This window comes from Alosa pseudoharengus, unplaced genomic scaffold, assembly GCF_046254945.1.
Source record: "Alosa pseudoharengus isolate Yale_2024_CS ecotype anadromous, Long Island Sound unplaced genomic scaffold, YU_APseudo_1.1 YU_APseudo_1.1_scf_9, whole genome shotgun sequence".
Lineage (NCBI taxonomy): Eukaryota > Metazoa > Chordata > Actinopteri > Clupeiformes > Clupeidae > Alosa > Alosa pseudoharengus.
The window spans coordinates 7,706,292-7,730,057 of NW_027468881.1; the positions used below are offsets into that span (position 1 = coordinate 7,706,292).

The 23,766-nt window shown below is 40.7% G+C and overlaps 2 protein-coding genes across 2 annotated transcripts in view; one reads left to right on the forward strand and one right to left on the reverse strand.

Annotated features, from left to right (window-relative positions):
• Positions 1-1,148, forward strand: part of phactr3a (phosphatase and actin regulator 3a) — a 32,125-nt gene extending 30,977 nt beyond the window's left edge. Inside the window, exon 14 of the mRNA XM_076276783.1 lies at positions 414-1,148. Within this exon, the coding sequence (XP_076132898.1) occupies positions 414-429 (16 nt within the window). The 3' untranslated portion in view covers positions 430-1,148. The remainder of the gene's footprint in view (positions 1-413) is intronic.
• On the reverse strand, positions 1,148-23,764 carry LOC143114140 (uncharacterized). The gene is made up of 22 exons (XM_076275617.1): positions 23,653-23,764; positions 23,476-23,512; positions 23,196-23,266; positions 23,044-23,086; positions 22,912-22,955; positions 22,629-22,686; positions 22,218-22,389; positions 18,436-18,500; positions 17,277-17,498; positions 16,684-16,936; positions 15,595-15,863; positions 13,815-14,069; positions 13,632-13,686; positions 13,268-13,438; positions 12,784-12,933; positions 11,080-11,255; positions 5,599-5,693; positions 3,305-3,404; positions 3,031-3,089; positions 2,582-2,660; positions 2,142-2,198; positions 1,148-1,658 (listed from the first exon to the last, which is right to left on the reverse strand). The coding sequence occupies exons 1-22, from the start codon at positions 23,754-23,756 to the stop codon at positions 1,587-1,589; spliced, it is 2,607 nt and encodes an 868-aa protein (XP_076131732.1). The 5' UTR covers positions 23,757-23,764; the 3' UTR covers positions 1,148-1,586.
• Positions 23,765-23,766: the final 2 nt, after the last annotated feature.

A 23,766-nucleotide genomic window follows, 5' to 3' on the forward strand; every position in this document is an offset into this window, starting at 1 on the left:
CCTGGCTCCACAGAGAGAGCTATTTTTAGCTCAACGCGCATCACATCTATTCCTGAGAGCTATAGATAGATTGCTCCGAATCAAAGCCCCATTTCCCCAGACATAGTATTACCATAAATAACCCTGTGCCTGACACAGTCACACCGAAAAAGACAAGTGTGCTCTTGACCTGTCATGTTTTTGCAGGAAGCAGCTATTTAATTTGATTTCGTAACAGTGACTTCTGCTGCCGTTAACGGGAAGAAGGCTGACGCGCTGGTCTCTTCAAGGCCGAGCTAAAAATAGCCCTGCTGATTGATGAAATGCTATAATCACTGTGTCTGTGTGATTCCAAAAGCACCTCTTCTTCTCCCTCTGATTAATGTCTCTCTCTCCCCTCTTTCTCTCTACCCTCCCTTTTCCCCCTGGTAAAGATTTCACAGGCCTTAGAGGACTTTCTTCCATGAAGAAATGATGAAGCAAGATTTTCATTTTTTCGTCTGTGAAAATCCTGGAGGCGATTTTTTTCCCCTCCAGGGCTCCCCCCTCTGGTTTTGTCCACGGGCTTGTGTCCTTACTCTGCCAGTGCCCTGGCTTCTTCCACGAAGGGTGGTGGGGCGACTGTGATGTTTTTGGGGAGGCACCCGGAGGCCACGCTTCATCAGCCAGAAGCGGCCTGCAGGACACTCCAAACAGGAGCTTTGGGGGCGATGATCCACTTTTGGTGGAAAAAGGAAAGATGAGCAAAAGTGGAGAAGTGTATTCCGTGTATTTTTGTTTCTTTCTTTCTTTTTGAAAGGATTTCTTTTTTTGAAAGGACAGTTGTTTCAAGAGACCATCAGTGTTTTGGTGGAAGTTGTGCATGTGTGACCAGCTCCACTTAAAAAAAAAATGTTGAAAAAAAAAAGGAAAGTGAAATATTGTTATACTTGAGGGTCATGTGGGGAGATTACAGGTCTTTGGGGTGAATTTCATATCGAGGTGTATGGAGAATCAGTCTGAACAGGGTTGTTCATGTCTTCACTTGAAAAAGAAAAAAAAAACCTTTGTAAGAACTACTTGTCTTCATAATACAAGACTTTTTAAAAAATATGCGGTGTCTTCTTGTTCCAAACATACCAAAATCTGTAGCCAAGAACAGGTAATGAAGACATGTGTAGCAGTTGTCATCATAATGACAGAATATGTGTCCTGGATTCCATGTTTTTGTGTTTAACAACACAATGTGTTAACATGTGATTATGGAGAAAAATCAAGACAGCACTGACTACCTTTTTTTCATCAATCTTTTTTTTATTAATGTGGTTTTAATAATATATTAACAATAAGGCAATCAATTTTTCCATATGAATAAATACATTTTACACATGAATTCATTATTTAGATTAAAATTGTGTGAGTGAATTGACACACTGAGGTTTGACAACCTTAAATAAATAGACTCATTGAACTGAATAAATACTGGTTTAAAATAAATATGGCTTATAACATCTACTCAACATGTCTAAACAGATTCAGCACTAAAGGGAATTCTTACATTAATAGAATCGGAATGTGAACAGGAACATGAAGCAGATTAAAAACAACTCTATCGATCCTTCTCTGAGTTAGAATAGAGGAGCCCCCGACAAGAACAGACTCTGCAGTCCTCGACGCATGCTTGAGAGCTCTTCCTCTCGCTAAAAACAACACGGTAAACAGAAAAACATCAACAGTGTTTCAGATACTTTCTCTGTTCAGGTTCACATTTGTTCAAACAGAAGATGCTTTTTACCAAGTGACTCAAAGGTAGTGCAAGCAGGAGATGCTTTTACTAAAAGTTACTCAGAAATGGAAGTGTCAGCGTTAGTTCTGTCAGGAAGACTTAATTGGTCACTCATTCATTCATTTGGCCTATGCCAAAGACTCTTATTGTTGCTTATGTATTTTGTATATCCTTTGATGGATTAAAACACATGTTAACTTTCATTGTGCCTCCCTGAGTCTTTCTGATAGAACTGTAAGCTAGTCATTAAAAATAGTTTTATTTCATTTTATATGCTCTACGTGTTTGACACATTACACTTTCGACTTAGCCCGACATTTAAATTAGTGCCCTTGGAAATACATTTGTCATAATGATTGTATGCAGTCCTGGTCTAATTAGGTCCCGTCTTACTCACCATCTCCTGAAGAAATTTATCCTGGACCGACTTCATGTCCTTCTTCATCAGGCACATCTGAAGACAGCAAAGACAGAGGCCAGGTCAAGAGGGGTTACTTTGAATGATATACAGAACTGACCCAGGGTGGGTTTTTTTTTTTTGGTGCCTGTCCTAAATTCTAATTTTCACTACCAATTTCTCACTCTTACTACATTTACTTTACTTTAAAAATGTAGGTGTGGTTGTATCGACCAAACCAACTAAAATGTTAATAATGTTAATAACAACAGCAACAAAAAAGTCTGTGATAACAATAAAATGGCATTACACTTGCATAACTGTTGATAGATAGATATACAGATAGATTATCTTTATTAATTGATAGGATAATATTAGCGCATCCAGCATTCAGTGGGGTCTAGTACATTTTGACCATACGTCCAGTGATAATGGCTCACCTCAGAACTAATGATCTGCTGCTCATACTCCAGGCTGTGGCACACGTTTGTCTGAAAGGAGTTCTTCAGGTGCTGGAGCCTGGCACAGGGCATGAAAACACACGGGAGCATTTTGTTGTGACGTGACGTAAAAAGCAAGTTATGTAAGCTCGACTTCTTCTCTGAAGTCGAGGCACTGTGCCTCCTGCACCCAAATCCCATTACCCGCGAGGATTCCAGGAAAAGAGAAAACACCCTTCCTTTCCTCGAAGTGTTGATAGGGTGATGAAAATATTCCTTAATGCAATAACAGGCAATCAACCCAGTTTAATGGGCTGCCATTTCAGCTACAATCACTATCTCAGTTCCACAAAATCTGCCCCCAGGATTATGTAACTCTGTTTCCAGGTGCCATTTGAACAAGCAGAAAAAAACAGACATTTGTCTATGACGAAACGTCCCCTGCTCACCTCCGAGATTCTTTCTCCTGGTACGAGTGGAAAGCCAGGGTCTGTTTCTTCCAGTAGATCTATAAAAAGGAAGGTATGGCGGGAAAAAAAGCAACGTTCTCTCAATTCTGGCACAGAGATGTGATGGGTAAAACCAGGTGTCAGTCTATTATCTCAGTCTCACACTCAATCATTTGGTTTATTAGTGCACCGTGCCCCTGAATGACACGATCACACACACACACATAGACGGGACGCAAAGGGTCAGAAAAGGTCACAGAAGGGTGACACTCACCGTCAGCTCCTTCTCCATGCTCTTCAGGCCGTTGTCGTCCTGCTCCAGGTTGCTGATCTCCTCCAGCAGCGCATGCTTGATCTTCTCCAGCCTTTGTGACCTGCCACCAGACCAAAATAGCAGGTTCTTACCACACTTGTTTGGCATGATGAACTCAGGGTTCCCACCTATTTTCGTTAACATGTCGAGGCTTTTCAGGGATCCGTAACAATATTTCCATGAGCTTTCATACTACACAAAACTGCATCATTTGCTTTTCCATGCCTTTCCGAATAGGTTAGTTTCAGAGATGGGAAACCTGGCTTCAGAAAGTAAAACTCCTACCATGTATTGGTTCTACCTGTGCACCTAAAATAGGTGATTTCACCAATTCGCTCATCTACCTGGCTGAAGAGTTGAGCTAATGAGAATCCGCAGGTTTTTTCTGAATGGTTGGAACAAAAGTGGTAGGAATTTTACTGTCTGAAGCCAGGTTTCCCCATCTCTGGTTAGTTTGGCAAGTGGAAACTCTTATCACACAATGCAACTTTACAAACACAATAACAACTAGAAAAGCATTTCCTGAAGGAAATACAGTGCATGAAAATGCAAAAAATATGATGTAAAATATCATACAGAGTAAAAACAAATAATGCAGATATAGTTGCAATAGTGATGCTAGGGTATATATGATGGTTGTTATGCTGGTTGCTAGGGTAATCATGTTGGTTGCTATGTTGGTTGCTAGGTTGTCATCGTAAAAGTGGTTGCTAGGCTGTTGCTAGAGTATTTATCATGGTTGCTATGCTGTTGCTAAGGTACTTGAGGTGGTTGCTAGGCTGTTGCTAGGTTAGTTGTGGTGGTTGCTATGCTGGTTGTTAGGTTAAACTCATTGGTTGCTATATTGGTTGCTAGGTTGTAACTGTGGAAGTGGTTGCTAGGCTGTTGCTAGGGTATTTGTCATGGTTGCTAGGCTGTTGCTAGGTTACTTGAGGTGGTTGCTAGGCTGTTGCTAGGGTAGTTATGGTGGTTGCTATGCTGTTGCTAGGTTAGTTGTGGTGGTTGCTATGCTGGATGCTAGGTTAAACTCATTGGTTGCTATATTGGTTGCTAAGTTGTAACTGTGGAAGTGGTTGCTAGGCTGTTGCTAGGGTATTTGACATGGTTGCTAGGCTGTTGCTAGGGTAGTTATGGTGGTTGCTAGGCTATTGCTAGGGTATTTGAGGTGGTTGCTAGGCTGTTGCTAGGTTAGTTGTGGTGGTTGCTATGCAGGTTGCTAGGTTAAACTCATTGGTTGCTTTATTGGTTGCTAGGTTGTAACTGTGGAAGTGGTTGCTAGGCTGTTGCTAGGTTAGTTGTGGTGGTTGCTATGCTGGTTGCTAGGTTATACTCATTGGTTGCTATATTGGTTGCTAGGTTGTAACTGTGGAAGTGGTTGCTAGGCTGTTGCTAGGGTATTTGACATGGTTGCTAGGCTGTTGCTAGGGTACTTGAGGTGGTTGCTATGCTGGTTACTAGGTAGGTGGTGGTTTAATATAGTTGGAATGGCTGAACAGTTAAATAGGTGGATAGTTTAAATGGTTGAATTGTTTAACAGTGAATTATTGTGGTGAGGACTTTTATTTTGAAACAGATGTGGACAGAGAAAGCAGTGGAACAGGATCTGTAGTCTTAAGAGAATGAAATGATATGCCTAAAGCCTGAGAAACTGACAGTTGGTGCAGGTGGCCTGGCCACCTGGCCGAGGATTCTAATTGCTTAATGGCTCTATTTTGATATATCAGCCCAATGTTGAGTCTATGGGGAAATTATGGCTAGTTTTTAATGAATAGTTTAAAAAGTATAAAAGTTACAAAGATGAAAAATACAAAGCACCCATGTCACAAGTAAGACCTACACAACGCAGTTTGAATGAAGTTTCTACGTTAAACGGTTAAAGCTGCATTAACTGTGTTAGAAGAAGAAGAATAAGAAGAAGCCTAGGAAGAACAGTACAGTGCATTTTCATGCACTGTAACTAATTATAGTAGAAAATCTATGATACAGCAAATTTCATAACTTATCCAAAATGTTCAATGCATTTATGGACTTTCATGACATTTTTCAGGCCTGGAAATGGGGTTTAATCAATTTCATGAACTGATTATATCCCTGCTACATGTATATTACTTATGTGACTGCTTTTAACTGGATATTAATTCTCTGTCCTTTAATATCTCAACATACATGTCTTATTTTGTGATATGTGACATGAACAACCTTCATGTGGATATGGCAAATATGGGTCAAAAAACAGTGACTGTTTAGACACTGACCTGTGCTTGCGCATCTGCAGGCTGACAGTGGACATATGTTGCTGTACAGTCTTCAGAGACTGCTTAGTGTACAGCTCCATCTTTTCTGAGCGTTTCTGGGCACACACACACACAAACATCCATGCTTCAGCTGGCACTCTATAACGAGTTTAACACCTCGTGGCTTTTATTAGCCAATGCAATAAGATCTAATCATATCATCAGAGTGATAAAAAAGGCCTTGCACTGGGGGATCACTTCAAAGCACATCATTAACAGGGCTAAATGACAACGGGACCACTGAACTCATTTGTCTTTGTTGCACCAAAGTGTGACGACAGCTTTGACGAACCAGTCTTCAAGGGACACTCTTGGAGGAAACACAAAAAATTATGGGAAGATTACTTCACTGGACCTCGGGGCACATTCTACTACGTGTCCAGATTAAACAGACTTTACATCCCTGATTGACCCGTGTACTGTAGGCCATTGAAGCAGCTAGAGGAAACGTGTAGGTGGGGAAGCAATTGTGGCAATTAACAACCTAGGGAGGGGCCTGGCGCATTGTCTAAAAATCGCTATTGTACACCTGGTCAGAAGTCTATGGTGAGTTGGTGATATGTTATTTTACAGTTTTTTTCAGTCGCTAACAAGCGTTTGTCCAACCAGTTGTCACATTTTCAAAACTCTAAATACAGTTAGCACAGCATCGGTGTTTTGCGGCCATACCATTCACACATTTCATGTCGTTTTCACACGATATGCAGTCAGTGAACACCTTTCCACAATGCTTACATTTTCTTAACAGACAAGCTATACCTCCCAACAAAATTATGGATTGTTTTTGCAGTATTTACAAATGTTAACACACAACATCCCACAATAGCAAAAACAATATTCCAAACCTTAGATACAGTATAAAAACCTCTGCTTGTACAATGATATCAGTTCAAAAACAATATACTGTATCTCAGCTGATAATAAACAAACAATTGAATAATTGACACACAATTGATTTATGTTGGGTAAATTGGGCCAACCAAAGCTGATTCCAGTCTGGCTAAGACTCAGTGGCAGGGGTTATTTTTTTTATTGACACGTATACAGTAAAAGGAGGACTTTGAGGAGTGATGTTTTTAGAAACAGAAACAGAAAAAGACAAACACTGTAATGTCTGGATGAGGAAGAGTAAGAGCAAGGGGCCCAGGGAGAAGAGCAGGCCCAGTGAGAGATGCAGTGAGAGATGCAGGAGCAGTGAGAGGAGCAGGGCCAGGGAAAAGAGCAGGCCCAAAGAGAGGGCAAGGTAGAGGTGTAAAAATGCGTGATGGTGACATTCCAAAGGTTGCAAGAACTGTTGTCAGTGATGGAATTCGTGCCACTATCATTGACCATGTAATCAATGCAATGTTGATGAAAACATGTGGCCTAACCCTGAAGATCGCAGAGATTAGATACAGTAATTTTGTGCTCATTGACCATGTAATCAATGCAATGTTGATGAAAACATGTGGCCTAACCCTGAAGATCGCAGAGATTAGATACAGTAATTTTGCGCACACCAGCGCACGTCCATGCAAAACATTACAAATTGGACGATTACAATGGGAAACATAATTAGAACTAGACCGCATTTCCGGCGGGAACTGCGAAAGTGTGCTTGCCCTGGTGCACCAACGTGAGCAGACAGTGACATACGCTATGCTGAACCTGGCTTGATCCAAGCATTCTAACAGTGCCTTTCAGTGTTGGAGCAGTGGCAATACCTCAAAAGCTCTATTCAACTATTGCCTTGCGGGGTGAATGCGGTTCGTTGGCTTTTACCTGTGGCCTGCCTTCGAATTTAGCTTCTATGACTAAAATCAAATCAATAAAATAAAACAACAGCAGTGATTGGCTGCAAAAATAAATAATGTCACGCGTCTTGCACCTCTCAAACTGGGCTATCAGGTAACCTAGAGAAAAATTTGAAATTATGAAATATGACTAAGGCATTAAAATGCTGCTTGTTTGTCAGGATACTTTTTCACTGATTTATTTAAAAAATATGAGCTATGAGTGTGAATGTTATATATTCCATCCCCTAATTCTGTTTTACTGGTTTATTTGACAAATAATCTATGTAGATTTGCTCTATAAAGACCTTAGGTCTGTTTGGGATTGTTTTGAGAGCCTACTGATGTATCTCAGAATAAAGGAATGTCCACAACATTAGTGATGTTTTTTTTTGTGTGTGTGAATGTATTTTACTTAACTCATTGAATGTAGCTGGATACTCATGAACGCATGTCTCTAATAGCCACAATAGGAGTAATTTTAGCAACACCGTATTTTGTGTGGCCCATAACGACCCAGTGAGTGGATCATGAAAATGTGCCAAAATTCACATTCCTTGCTTGTTGTTGATACATTAATCCTATTCAGATTGCCACTTATCTGAGATGTAAGAGTTCAGTATAGGTTTAAGGTCTGGGGCAGGGATTTTAGATTCTGTGACTTCTTCATTGAGGGCTTGCTTAGCAGCACTGTCCGCTTTCTCATTTCCCCTCAGACCAACATGGCCTGGGACCCAGCAAAAAACTACACTCAAGTTCTGGTTCTTTAGACGTTCTAGTTGATCAAGCTCAGCTTTGGTTGTACTTTTTGCGTGACATTAAAGCCTACTGTAATTACATTTATACATATTTATTCTACTGATCTTTATACTATTCATCCTGCACATAGACTTATTCTTACTACTCTTATAATGTTGTTTCTGCACTACAATGACACTGTTTCCACACTGCACATAGCTGTATGTTATGTACATATCTGTTTTATTATATTCTGTTAATACACTGCATATATCTATATTATTATTTATACTATTATAATGTTACTGCTACATCTACATACATTATTCTACTTATTGTATGAGATAACTGCTAATACACTGCACATATTTAGATTTAATAAATATTACTCTAAACCACCTTCTGTAAATCAACTGTATACTACTGTCTACATTGCACTATATTTCTTGACCTGTCTGTATATTTCATCACCTTTCTATACTTTGCATCACATTGCATGCATACTGTAGCTACATGAATCACAGCTAAGATCCTTGGTTGCTAAGGCCAGTCGTTCTAAATGGATGGTTGTTATGGCCAAAGGCCAGTTATCTCTTCCGTTGTCAAGCGGGCATATCCTAACTTTATCTTATTTTAAACATCTCTATTTTACTTAGCCTACTTCCATACAGTGAGTCCCATTAAGAAGTGGCCACTTCATTCGCGCTTACCGTGATTCACGCAGCAACATTATTAAACTAGACTGCATTTCCGGCGGGAACTGCGAAAGTGTGCTTGCCCTGGTCCGGTCACCAACGTGAGCAGACAGTGACATACGCTATGCTGAACCTGGCTTGATCCAAGCATTCTAACAGTGCCTTTCAGTGTTGGAGCAGTGGCAATACCTCAAAAGCTCTATTCAATGAATGCGGTTCGTTGGATTTTACCTGTGGCCTGCCTTCGAATTTAGCTTCTATGACTAAAATCAAATCAATAAAATAAAACAACAGCAGTGATTGGCTGCAAAAATAAATAATGTCACGCATCTTGCACCTCTCAAACTGGGCTATCAGGTAACCTAGAGAAAAGGTATGACTAAGGCATTCAAATGCTGCTTGTTTGTCAGGATAGTTTTTCACTGATTTATTTAAAAAATATGAGCTATGAGTGTGAATGTTATATATTTTTTACCCCAGTTCATATACAAAATTTGGTATCGATATGTGACAGTGTTCCTGAGATATGGACGACTTCCTGTTTCGGAGCTTCGCCGTCGATTTCGTTTGGCTGTGACGGGCAAACGCTTTCGAAAATCAAAAATCCTTCCGGTAACTTTTGTGAGGCTTGGTCCAAGGATAATGTACGTCAAGTTTCGTGGCGTTCGGATCAAATTTGTGACCTGTGAAAATTTTGTTTCGCTTTCTGTTCAATCCAATATGGTGGACGAACGGCACGCCCACCTGATGTCATCTTCGCGACCAACTTACACCGGTACTGACCGGACGTTTTAAAGTTGGAACGGTGTCTCTGTCTCAAAGGGCCTAGGCGCTAGGGCTGACAAAAAATTAGGGAGACGGGAAAAATAATAATAATAAAACTTAAGAAGAACAATAAATGTGCTTTGCAAGCACACTTAAATAAAACTTAAGAAGAACAATAAGTGTGCTTTGCAAGCACACTTAATAAAACTTAAGAAGAACAATAAGTGTGCTTGCAAGCACACTTAATAAATATATTACAAAATACTGTACATCTCATGATAAGTAGTTATTCACCATCATTTGCAAATTGGTAATGACGGTTAAAATTGATTAGGGGAGAGGTGAGAGACACGTAGATAGATAGATAGATACTTTATTGATCCCCAGGAGAAATTCAAGACGTATGGAGCACAGCTGAAGACGCACTGTCACGAGATATAAGCAACTCCTCTGCAGGAGAAATGTTGTTTTATTCGGTCATTTGAGCAATATTAGGGTAAGTATTGCTTTTTCCAGCCTATGTTTTCGATGGTAACCCATTGTCAGTCAATAGTGAAAGTAACTGCATATAACTGTCTTGTCGTTGACTGACACCTTGGTGAAGTTAGTTTCACTTTGCCAATGAGTTCAAATAATAGACGAGTGCAAATGCGTGAAGGCTATGCTAGGTTTTAGTAAAGCATGGTTTAGGAATGACTATTCCATACAGTCTCGCAAGCAGCCTCCTTCAAATGCGCCGTTGAATGCCAAAATACCGATGCATTTATTTGACATATCGTGCTTTGTGCCGTTAAAGGGAATGACAGATGTCATTCTCATTGGTTTAAATGATGTTAAGCCCCAAACACACCCATATGACTGATTAAAAAACCTAGAAACACCTTGTTGCGCCATGTGCTCCACGTTTGATAACGAAACCCCTCCCAATGTGAACTGGACATCCTACTAAATTTGAATAAACTTTTGACGAGTGACGATGCGCTTTAGAATGTCATGATAGGGCCCGAAGCGTTTAATAGCCCACAATTAACCAAAGCATGACAGGTGGACAATGCTCTCTACAGTACACTGCGCTGTGGCAATTAGTCGCTACTATCTCATTCAAGTATTCTTAGCTGTTCGAGTTACGGCATAATATCTGAGCTCAATGAAGAATTTATATTCAATTTATCACTTACAGTAATACTGTGTTGTGTGTGTGTGCGCGCGTATGTGTGTCTGTGTGTGTGTCTGTGCATGTGTGCGTGTGTGTGTGTGTGTGTGCGCGCGTATGTTTGTCTGTGTGTGTGTGAGTGTGTGTGTGTTTGGGGATGACTCAGACCACCTGATCATCTATGTCTACCAGTAACTCTCAGTAAGTTTCTGAGACCTTATGACTCAAAGTGGGAGAGCGGTTCTATTTTCAGTGTACCCAGCCGCACTCCGACCGTCTGTCGGTCCAGTCAGTCTCCTCTCAGGAGGAAGTAGCCTACCTGGAACTTCCTGGTGAGCTCGGTGCTGAACTCGCGGCAGACGTAGCCCATCTCCTGCGAGCTGCTCATCTCCGTGTGTACGGCGTCCACGTCCATGTTGCCCTTCAGGCTGGTCTTCCAGGTGCTACCGGTGCTGGATGTCATGTGGGAGGACATCTCCACCTCCATGTTCTCCACTGTCACCACACAGAGAAACAGATCAACAATCAGACATGCATGACATACTGTATATAGGCATATAGGATAAACACACATAAGAGTGAAACACAACATAGAGGAAAACATCGAAATAGACATCATGTAAAGACAAAGACATATACATACACACAGATTAGTAGCAAACACAACACAGACATGTTTCATGCTTTACTGCCAGTAGTGCGAGAACAGAAAAACAGACCAATGATCAGAAATGAGAATAAAATAAAGGCATGTACAGAAAATATGCATCTGAAAGCAGTGAACATGGACTACGAGCTGTATGGTGGTAATACTATTATCTAATACAAAAATAATAACATCAAGTTGTTATGATAGTACATAATAAAAAATCTTGAATAGGCTTCTGAATTGTAATTTTTGGCGATACCAAAATTATGACCTTGATAGGATACCTGCCATAAATATCTTATTTATCATAAATATACTGAAAAGATTCCCTGGCAGAGACCCAAAATATCAGGCAAAGTAATGGAATAAGAGATATGAGGGACCCTCTTTTACCTGACCAGATAGATAGATAGATAGATAGATAGACCAGCCTGCCTCTGCCTTGCTTCTTCAGCACTGATCAAATCACATTATAATATTACTGCCATAATACATATTTCTTAAAACAGTGAATGCTATTATCACCTTGATTGATACATTGAACATGCACACCCATATGTTGCATGATATGAATTTCTTTAATATATTTTCATTGCTGCTTATAATCCATACACCTCTTTGGTGGAGGTCTGGGTTCCACTGAGCGCAGTTTAAAAGTGATAAAAAAATATTGACAAAAAAGCACATGCCAGCAGCTTGCAAGTTAACGTTATAAAATGAGGACATTTTGTACTGAGTACACATCACATTTGCATAATTATGTTGATCAAGTTGGTAACTAGGCTAAACTTAAAAGATAATTGTCGTTCACTGACTCGTCAAACTCTGGTGATGAAAGAGTCGTTTATCACAAAAACGTTTGTTAGTAACATTTGTTTGACATAGCCTATACTTGGAAGATGTAATATGCTATCTATCACATTCGATAACGTCGTTCTTTGAAATCCTTATACATGTTGGTGTCTCCAGAGTGCTAAGCAAAGTTCAACGTTTGCCTCCCTTGGTCTGAATCGTGCCTTCATTGTCATCGAACCCAAATTCATTCTAGACTTCAAGCATCTGGTTTATCAACAAGCTGAGGAGTTTCCGCATGAACACAGTCATGCCTCTCCTTTCACTGAGAGCTGCAGCGTGCACGAGAGAGAAAAAACAAACAGTTGTTGCGCCCACTACGTTTGCAAGGAGCCTGAGAGGGAGTGGAGGCAAAGCGCTGCAAACACACGTGGGACACATTTTTATTTTTTTAAAGGTCGGGTATTGTGATACTTTTCTAGTATTGGCACACTGTGCAACACTACAGTTGACTCTTGGTTGGTGTTAAATCTGTTACATAACATTTACATATTACATACAGCAGCTATGTTAGGACCCAACCTCTGCTGGTGCTTTCGCCCTGGGTGGTATAGTAGGTCTTATTAGTCATTTTGACCGCTCTCCTCCTCTTCTTTCCTCGGACGTTCTCCTGCTGCTCCTCTTCATCTTCCTCTGAGCTGCTTTGCCTCTGCTCTGGCTGCTTCGGACATGCTGCTCAATTGCAAGAATGCAGCTTAGTAAACTGACCAGTCCAAAGGGCTATACACTATTAAGCATGCTGAGAAAGGTGTCAGGTGGATGGGTGAAGTGATTCTTTATTAAGGATACTTTACAAAAAGTTCAAATTATTTCCTCTTCTCTTCTGTTTTTGGTATACATACATACTAATAAAATAAGCACCCTGTCTGTGAAGCAAGTCACATCGGGTAAAAGTGTTTGCTAAATTATGAAATAAAAATAACTGAGTGAATTATTAAAATGGCCTGTTACACAGAGAGCCCAGTAGACAGGAATCTGTTCCTCTAGCAGCTCAAACATACAGTACCTTTCTCGTTGAACAGTTTTCTGGGCTTCATCTTGAGGGCCTTCTGCCTTGGTGCACTCTTTGCTTCTTCCTCCTCTTCCTCCCCCTGATCTTCATCATCCTCATCTTCCCTCTCACTGTTTAAATGACTGCTGTTAGACTGGGAGGAATGGCGAGTAGGATAGCTGGGGCCTGGGAACACCACCCACAAATGTCACAATGCAACGTTTTTAGGTGGTATGAAATTTGTATCTGCTGTTGCACAGGTAAACCTTGAAGTGAGTTAGGCCCAAAGTCCATAAGTACAAATAAATCTTGGGGCCATTTTATTCCATTCCCCTCTGGGTTCTTTATAAACAAAGTCAGAAATGTAGTACACTCTAACCTGACTGCAACACCTGTTCACTGTTTGCAGATCCCCTGTTGGAGGCAGGCGTCTTCTACAATGTTTACAACATGACAAAATGAAACATTATAATACAACATCAACGTCGTCTAAATGTGAGAGACCACAGATATTGTTGTGGACTTAGGGAGTTAGGGGAAAGCAGCTGTAGACAATTAATACCTCGATTTCAGTACACAGTATGGCCACGTTGTTGACTGAGAGGTGTGAGGACTGACTCAGGGTCGCCATGGTGATGACAGATTCCTTGTCGGACTCGTCCAGCAAGCCCCCGTGCGCCTTGACAAAGTCTCGCAGCTGCTGGTCGAGGTCAGTGGACTTGAGCAGCGAGCCTACCGGAGACTTGTCCAGGGCCGTGGAGGTGAGGAGCGGCTGGGCCGGGGAGTGCAGGGAGTGGACCGGGCTCAGTGGAGGATGCTGGGAATGATACGGGAAGGAATATGGCACCAGAACCAAACCCAACTGTTATTCACAAAAAACCTGATCCAACCCAGCACTAGTTACTGTACATTCACATGTTCAGCAGTAAAGTGGCAAAGTTGACAATACTTATACATCACATAGAGGTCAAGTAAGCTATTGTTTTGCCTGCTTCCAGTTACCTACCTACCAGAGTTTCCGCTTGAATAAAATGGTGCCGGTCAAAGCGACCAGCACAGTTTTCCGGACATTTTGATGATATGCCGGTCAAATATCCTATTATCGCTTCTTAATTAATCAAGTTGAGGAAAACTGGAGACAGGCTATGTACAGTAGATTAAAGAATGACACAATCAGGCCGTATAGAATGCAACATGTTCATTAGCCTAACTTAAGCATGCTTAACTACTGTCATTTTAAAGATCTTGCCAGTCTCTATGCTGTTTTCATGGACAGCAAGAATCCGCTTCATTCGTTGTTTTAAATAGACATTGTTTGTTGCTGCTACCCACGTTATCTCCAGTGTTTCAACAGTTTCACTTGCGCAGATGGCACAGACACTGAATGAGCGCTACCCCCTAATGCTATGCCTCTTTATTTGAAAACACTAAATTAAGAAATATTTCCTATTCTGGAAAATGACTAGTTTCTTTTTCGATCGGTCCACGGTTCAATGAAACCATTTGATTGTGCCGCAATTTATCCACGGACCAGCAATCTCCTCGTCGAGGAGGCCCTAACCCTGCAGATCATAGACAAGAAAAGCATGCTTTGGGAACAGAACACAGTTGCATGTTCAGTGTAGCCATGGGTCTGTCTACACAGAAAATGACAAGTGTCTGGTGCGGCCGCACCCCCCGCAACTCCACTTCCAACGTCACTGATTCCGACAGATACGCTCGACACTTCTGCTTTTTCTCTGGTGGGGGTGGAGCTGACGGGACATCTGAGGCTTTAGGCGTTACCAATTTATCATCATCGTCTGGCCTCTAAAAAACGCTTAAGGCTAGTCTGCCTGCAGCCTGGGCCTGGCCATATTTGAACCGTTGATCGTTGTTTAACAGACGTTTTAAGCGCGCGCTTCATATTTGAAATGCAACATGCGTGTTGTTTAATAACTTTCAAACGATAGAGCCTGTTCCTTTAAAACATAGCCAAAGGATGTATTCTTGCTTTAGTATAGGCCTACATTTTAGGCTTATTCTCAAATTCAGATTGTGTTAGGGGGACGAGATTATTAGCCAATTTCAATCGGACAATTTGACCGGAGAGATTCAATTTTGTCTGACATTTAAAACATTTTCCGGCCACTGTCAGGCAATTACCAGACAACAGAAACCCTGCTACCTACATATTACCTCACATAAAATGATTATAGCACTTATCATACCTCTCGGTTCGGACTGTTTTCTTACACAATATACAAGCCGCTGTGTTCACGTATATGTGAAACTTGTACTTCACGTCACAACACCCAACCCTTTAACACACCTATAGGGACCCTTGGTACACCAGCACTGACCTCTGAGGCGCATGACCTGCGACAGCTGGCGATGGAGTGGGTCCTGCCGATGGGCGTCAGTAGGGCAGGAGTGGGCAGGGAGGGGGTCTTCTGCTTTTCTTTGTCTTTGCCTCCTGTTGCGGGCATGTAGAAGGACGAGGCCTGGATGCCCATCATGGGTTTGGGCATCTCCAAGGTGGGCGAAGGAGAGGGTCGGGCCACCGGGGAGAGGCAGAGAGGAAGGAGGGGGGTGGAGGGGGACAGGGCTAATGGAGGAGACATCCCTGCAGCTGTAAACCAAAACAAATGTGACAGAAAACCCTACGTTAAAAATCCACATATCATGTTACAGGAAAAAAGGGCTCTTCGGTTCAGATTCTAAAAAGTATAGGAACTTCACATATTACCAACCGTCACGTATGTACAACCTCTTATGTGTATGTGTCACTTAATATCAATTTCTATACAAACCAAGACGGCGGATTCCTAAAGAAACGCAAGCACCCACACCATAAGTTTATCTAAGTTAGCTATGTACCAAAATTTACATTTTACCGTGACTCAAAGAGCTGTAAACAGTGTTGTAAGACTGCATGTACAAATCCGCTTGGAGCTCCAGTGGAATTTTGAATTGCGACGAGAATTCTCAGGCTAACCGTTGAATGTGCCGTGAGAAAGGTTGGGAATAAGTACCCACCAGCCCAGCACTAAAATCCGAGCGCGGTAAACAAAATCAGATATTTCAGGCAGTAAAAGCCCCGGTAAGAACCAAACTAGATTTTGTTCAAAGCTACACACCTATGGCTACTGAAAAATGTAAGGTTCATTTGGCAAATGTTATTTTGAAGTATTAAAAAACATTGTTGTTTTAAGAATTTTCGAACGAAATGGTTGGTAATTAGCACGTTTACGATACACATACTGCTCTAAAAATATGGTCTTATATAGCGAGTACTGATGAGTCAAGTTTAAACTTCTTATTAGACCTCTGCTCTGAACTGGAAAAGTTGTTTCACAAAGCAATTCATTAGACAGATCAGATTCTGCGTAAAACCTGGAACCCCTAAATCTGAAACATGAACACGTCTGGCGCGTCCATGCTGTCCTTACATCTCATCCTCTCTATCGGGCGAGGGCTGAAGTGGGAGGACACGTCTGGCGCGTCCATGCTGTCCTTACATCTCATCCTCTCTATCGGGCGAGGGCTGAAGTGGGAGGAGGCCACTCTGCTGGCCCAGGACTCTTGAGGAGGTTTCACTGGCTTCGGCTTCTCCAGTGGGGGAGAGACCCTCTTGGTCTTCTTCACATCCGGCTGCGGCCTCTCAGGCACCTCGGGAGGGTCACTGGTCCTGCGCTTCTTGGTCTACACAATACACAACTAACTTTGTGAGAGGCATATATAATGCCTGCTCCTATTTAACGCCTGCTCTGAGTTCAAAAGAATACCAAGACATCAGACAAGAAACTAGTGATACTTTTCTGATACTGACTTCATAGTCTGCAATCCACAACTAGTACTGAGCAGAATGCTCGAGGTAAAAAACTAAAATAACTAAACCCATATTCCTACAGACCCACAATTATCAAGACAAATACACAAAATTTAACTCCAAATAACACAGGATAGAAGTTTCTTCTCTCCTGTACTGTACAAGAAAATGGCATCAATCTCTAAAAGGCATCTGTTTGTGTATAAACCTCACCGTTAAGGCTGGAGGTTCCTCACACTCCGACTGGTCCGAGGGATCCCTGTAGGACACTTCCAAGGTCGCGGCCCTGCGGGGCCTTCTGCCACTCGCTCTGGCAGCCCCTGCGGTCGCTTTGGTAACCCCTCCTGTCGCCTTGGCAACTGCTGCAGTCTCTCTAGCAGCTGCCAAGGGCTTGGCAGCAGCCTTCTGCTCCACAAGCTTCTTCTGAGGCCTTTTCTGCAACATGTGTGATTTCACATGTGCAGTTCAGGTAACGGAGCAACCAGGAAATAATGTAGAAAAAGTATACTACACACTCAATGCCATTTACATTCTTCAGTTTAAGTTCATTCAAGTGATTAAAAGTCCATTTGGTGATTACAAGAACTCAACTGGATATACACCGAGTGTGCTGTGCTGATTTTCTGTTTGAGATGCTGTTTTTTTGTGTTAATTAATTGTTGTCAGTAGTACCAGCATCTGACAAAGACTGTGTGCATTTACATTTAGTCATTTAGCTGACACTTTTATCCAAAGCGACTGCAACAAGGTACAATGCGACAAGGACATGTTAGTGCAGCAATAAGTACTACTCAGATAGAGTCAAATGTCAGTTCTAGAAGGGGGGTTAGTCTAGTCTAGTGGTTAGTGCTAGAATTAGTGTGTGGTTGTTGGTAGTGCTAGGAAAGGAGGTACTCTCTGAAGAGCTGGGTCTTCAGGAGTTTGTTGAAGGTAGAGAGGGACGTGCCTGCTCTGGTAGGAACTGGTAGCGCGTTCCACCATTTGCCCACTCTCTTATTGAAGGGAGAAATCACACCACATCAAACTGTGTATTTTTTGCCACACAGGCATCTCAGATAAGCTACATACACAAGTTGTGTATCGTGCCACAATCCTCCTTAAAAATATATTGCGTCACTATGAGATCATGCGTAATGCTTTAACAGCATTTAAATTAGTCTGATATTTGCAAACCCAGACATGTTAATGAAGTATCTATCACTGGTTTAATCAGATGCATTCTGGTACATTGTGTAACTTCATCTGCATGGTGGTTTGTCTGCTTCTCGAGCAGAGCAGATGGTGTGCTGCACACAGATGGCTGGATTATGTTGTTTATTTGATACAGAGGAGAAACAAACAGGTCTATTACAGAGATATCTAATTAACTCACCCTCTTTGGCTTGGCTTGCTCCTTTGCGGGTTTGGGAGACGGAGCAGGCTCGTCTGGGGACACATCTACAAGGGAAAGTGAAATGTTTTACTGAGCACAAGTAATCATTTGGAGTCGAAAGAAGTTACCAGTCAGGTCTCAGTTCTGCAAAAGCTTTTACCACTTTATATGGTCGCGTTTGAGTCACCAGGAATTCTCCCTCAATGAAAATAACAGAAAGTTACAGCAATAGCCCTCAAAGTGTTTTAAGGAACAGGCCAAGGCCAAGATCTGGATTTCACAATCTGTACTTATACAACATTAGTGTTTAAATACCGTATTTTCCGGACTATAAGTCGCTCCTGAGTATAAGTAGCATCAGTCAAAAAATGCGTCATGAACAGGAAAAAAAAACATATAAGTCGCACCGGACTATAAGTCGTATTTAGAAAAGTATTACACAAAATCCAAAACCAAAAACAGAGACTATGTAACTGGATTATTGAGGCCAAAAAGATTAATGTTAATGAAGACGAAGGAGTGAAGGCAGCCAAGAGGAGGGCAGGAAGGTAATTGCAAAGCAAAAGATTCACTGAAAGAAAATGCCATGTGGTACACCAAAATTTATCTAAAATGCAGAGAATACAATGCAATCAGGCATTTTGGGCGATGTGGAGTCACAAGCTGGCAGCACATTAAATGCTCACGAAAGAGAAAAAGATTCAGTTTTAGACGTGACTGAAGCAAGCCAGGCGATAGGCCTGTAGGCCCGACGGTAATTGTAAAGCAATTTACAAAAGATTCACTGAACAAAAATGCTGATGTGGTACATACAAAATTTAGCTAAAAATGTGGAAAATGCAATGCAATCAAGCATTTTGGACGATGTGGAGATACAAGCCGGCAGCAGATTAAATGCTTGAGAGAGAAAAAAATGCAGTTTTAAAAGGACGTGCAGACCGAAGCTGCAGCAAGCAGGTGATATTTAGAAATTTATTTCACAAATAATTTATTTCACGCTATTGTAAAGCAATTTACAAAAGATTCACTGAACAAAAATGCTGATGTGGTACATGAAAATGTAGCTAAAAATGTGGAGAATGCAATGCAATCAAGCATTTAGGACGATATTTTGGCACAAGCTGGCAACAGAACAAATGCTCTCTGGCCACCTCCGAGAGAGCGAGAGAAAAAAATATGCGTATTTAAAACCAGGGCCTAAATTTCAGAAAGATAATTAGTAGCAAAACAGCGATCAAATATTACATGGCAGTGATGTATGATGGCCTGATGTATAGGAGCGCCTGTTGAATTCACGGAGCTAATGAGGACAGGTGTTACTAATTGAATAAACTTGTCTATTTAAAACTAGGAAGTAGCCATAGGGATGTAACACACTGACGAAGGCCATCAGGCCGAAACGTTTGTCAATTAACCCTTGTGCTAAAATGGATTAAAAGCAAGAAAAGACTTTTGGAGTGCGACCATTTGTTATTTTCAACAATATTATACCAACCAACAATATAAATTATTAAGAGCTCTTTTATGAGTTAAATTGAAGCAAAATTATACTGGCTTTTATTTGTCCGAATCTGAGGCCTGGCTATAAATAGAATCCCGGCCATAATTCAAGCATTTAAGTATGCACGTGTGTTTCAGGCATAGCGCAAGCACTAATCTTTGACAAAGTGCACAGGACTTGTGCATTTGAGAGCGCTCTCTCGAGGCTGTAGATGGTAATGTTTCATGTAGGGTTCATGTCAGTTAATATAAATGAATAGTGCTGTCAAACGATTAAAATTTTTAATCACGATTAATCGCTGAATTCCTATAGTTAATCACGATTAATCACATATTTTATCATATGATTAAAATTCTATTATTTCTGAAATTTCTGAACTTTCCAGGAGTCCATATTAACAATAAAGCAATTATTGTGTATCTTGATTGGGATTCAAATGAAAGCAAAGCAAGTTACTTTATTAACTTTAAGACGTAGTAGGTCTATTTGATTATTTCAAATCAAATTTCAAAAGATGTGCAGCAGACCTGAGGCAACACAATATATTCTTCAGAAATATAGCTGATATACACTGGAAAAAAAATGCTACCGCAGAAGTGCATGCACAAAATGTAGACCTACACACATTATAAAGGCATAACAAACAGAAAATATTATATTCATACTATATTCATTATCTTTGAGTTCAGTTGAAAATAAGGAACTTTTCAACATGAGTGCATTGCCATTTTATAGGCCTACAGTCTATGGTGCACTGTCACTTGCCACACACATCAACGCCGAAGTTTTTAACAGGCAAACACTGGATGAACAATGGATTTTATGGAGCAGCGTCGACCAAATATAACTGAATCGTGATTTACACGGCGATGCTGGTGTACGGAGTTGTATTGAAAAGAATGGAATCTAATGTAAATGAATGTCGAAAGCAGAGTGCATCGCAAATAGTAGCAGCCAAAGAGGAATGTTGATAACAGAACAGAACTAATGCGTCAGCCTAGGCTACTACTCGTTGGCCGGCTCGTAAGCCCAATCAAGTGTGTGCAGCATGCCTTTACGTAGCCTATACGGCGGGCGCATCATCATAAAGATACATTTAATCTGCATCACGCCCCATTTTAGCGGAAAACATGTTAACATTATAATGGGAAAGATAGCTAGTAATCACACGTTACATCTAGTTATAAATTCACAGGACATTCAATCATTTTACTAACACGGCAGTTATGAAGAATTATGTTTATGTAACTTGCTCATGTTGAAATTATGTACATTACCAACCTAATTCGTTTGCAATACCCCATGCATGTATTGTACACATTTAGCATGTAGCCACACTTACCATAATATTCCATGCAAAACGGTTAGCTTGCTGGCTAGTTAACTGTGGAACTTCAGTATAACATAGCCAAGTATCTCACCTAGTTGTAGGAAATAGGCTACGTTAATATTACAAGTGATAGAATGAATGTGTGACTTATGTTTAGTTGATGTTATGACATGTAAAGTTAAGCTTGCTGAACTTAATTATAGTCAGCCACGGGCAGTTTGACTGTGCCTATCGATACATTCGTGACACTCCTGTTAGTAAACTGGAAAGAGCAAAACATAGGAACATCGTCACATTAATCCCATAAACACACAGATAACTCTTACACCAACCTTATTTTGTGCCTTTTATTCACGTTTGTTTCAAGATTTAGTAAGTTTACCATAAGCCCTTTTCGCTCCCCACTTTGATGCAGCATAGATTTCCATTATATCAGTCATCTTTCCCCTAAAAGGGGGCGTGTACGTGCAGCACATACAACGTTCCATTCCATCCGGTCTAGCTAGATGTGGTGTTACTAGTTGTTGCAACAGCATATGAAAAAACTACAAAGTTTGTTACACCAAAAAGAACGTTAATCTCGCGATAAAAAAAATTGACGCCGTTAAAATATGTTTACGTTAACGCCGTTAATAACGCGTTTAACTGACAGCACTACAAATTAACATTTAAAAACATGTTCAATTATATAATTTTTTTCATATATAAGTCGCACCTGACTATAAGTCGCAGGACCAGCCAAACTATAAAAAAAAGTGCGACTTTTTAAAGCCTCTAACAAAAGCGCAAAGATTTTTCTTCTATGTATATTTCAAAAAACGACTTCTGCTAGTGTCATAAATGAGCTAGGTTTATCCACACTCTCACTCTGTCCCTTTGGTGAGACACTCTCACAGCCCACAGACCCTGTCCCTGCAGCCCCAGGCTGCCCCTCCTCCCCAGTGGGCCCACCTGAGACACATGGCGGCGGGCAGGCTTTGGTCGGCTGGCGGCTGTAGTCGGCCACTTTGGGTTTGGGCCTGCGGGCGGAGTCCCTGAGCCAGCTGACGTCCGTGGCGTTCTCTTTGTCCCTGTCTGTGTCCGTGTCACTGAACAGGTGCTTTGCCACATGACGGCTGAACACCTGAGAGGCAAAAGATGCAGATGAGGCTCAGAGAGGGGAGGCATCTCAACAGGTACAACACAACACAATGACCTGTGACCCATATAAACTTAGTGATATATATACATAAACTCAGTTTGAATATCCTTTATCAATCACTTTTTATCCCATAAATTGGAACACCGAAGTATTGTATGTACTGTATACTACTGTTTGATAGTAAGTACTTGCAAGCCCACTTCAGAAACAGCTGAACCAACCTTTTCAAGAGGGGGCTTCTTTGCAGATGCAGAAAGGGTGAAAGAGCTGCTGATAGCACTGGAACAATAATTACTCGTTATGAAAATGCAATATTTGTTATTTCTATTTTTTACATTCTGATCAGTTATCACATTTATTACATTAATATGGACAAGTCAAAACTTCAGTGACATTTAGAAGAAAAGTTGTGATCGCAGAAGCAGACTCTCATCTTTTTTCTTTCTCCTAGTCATACCATATTTCATCCACTAGGGGGAAGTATTAAATCAGAAATATCATTACCTGGACTCCATCACAGATTTATTAGAGGCCTTTTTGATGTTTTTCTACAAGATAAAATATGAGTTAGAAACAATAATTTGCCACTATAAGGCAAGCTTGTATGTTATTAATGTTCAAAAAGGATTTCCTTACTCCTGTACTAGTTGGGTTGTTCATTCCAAATGCATAGACATCCCTTTAAAAAAAAGGGGAAAAAAAGAAGGTTAAGAAGGTAAATAATATTTATTTTAAGTGACATTTCTAATAAACATCTAACAAGTAATACATAAGAATGGTTCACATACTCTGTGAAGTCAGTCTTCTTGGACAAGTCAAATGATTTCAAAAACCCTGAGCCATTACGGTCTCCTTTTACCTACAAAAATAATATAGGGAAAACTTAAGTCTTTAGGCACTAAGCCATTAGGTGTAGACTGTAAAGTGTTTATTTATCTACAAATAAATATTATTATATACATATAATTATACATACAAACATACATAAAAACATATGTACATAATATGATAATATACTGTACTGTACATCTCAATATGTGTAGCCTCATCTTTGTGCTTAATACTCACGCTGCTGTTAAGGGACCAAGATTTATCAAATAAAGACCTAACAACCAAAAAGGAATATTAAAAGAAAGGAATTAGTTTGAATACTGTTAATACCTCCTATAAACAGATTTGATTAAAAAAAAGAAAAAAAAAAAGGTCTGAGGGTCGATGTGTAAATCACAAGAGATGGTTCCTTACCTCTTGTTGGTGCCATTGGCTGACAGTAGCCCAGAATCCTTTGCAGTAACACAGCCTGTGCCTTGGTAATGGCTAGAGATAAACTTCAGCATATTCTCCGTCATCTCTTCTGAT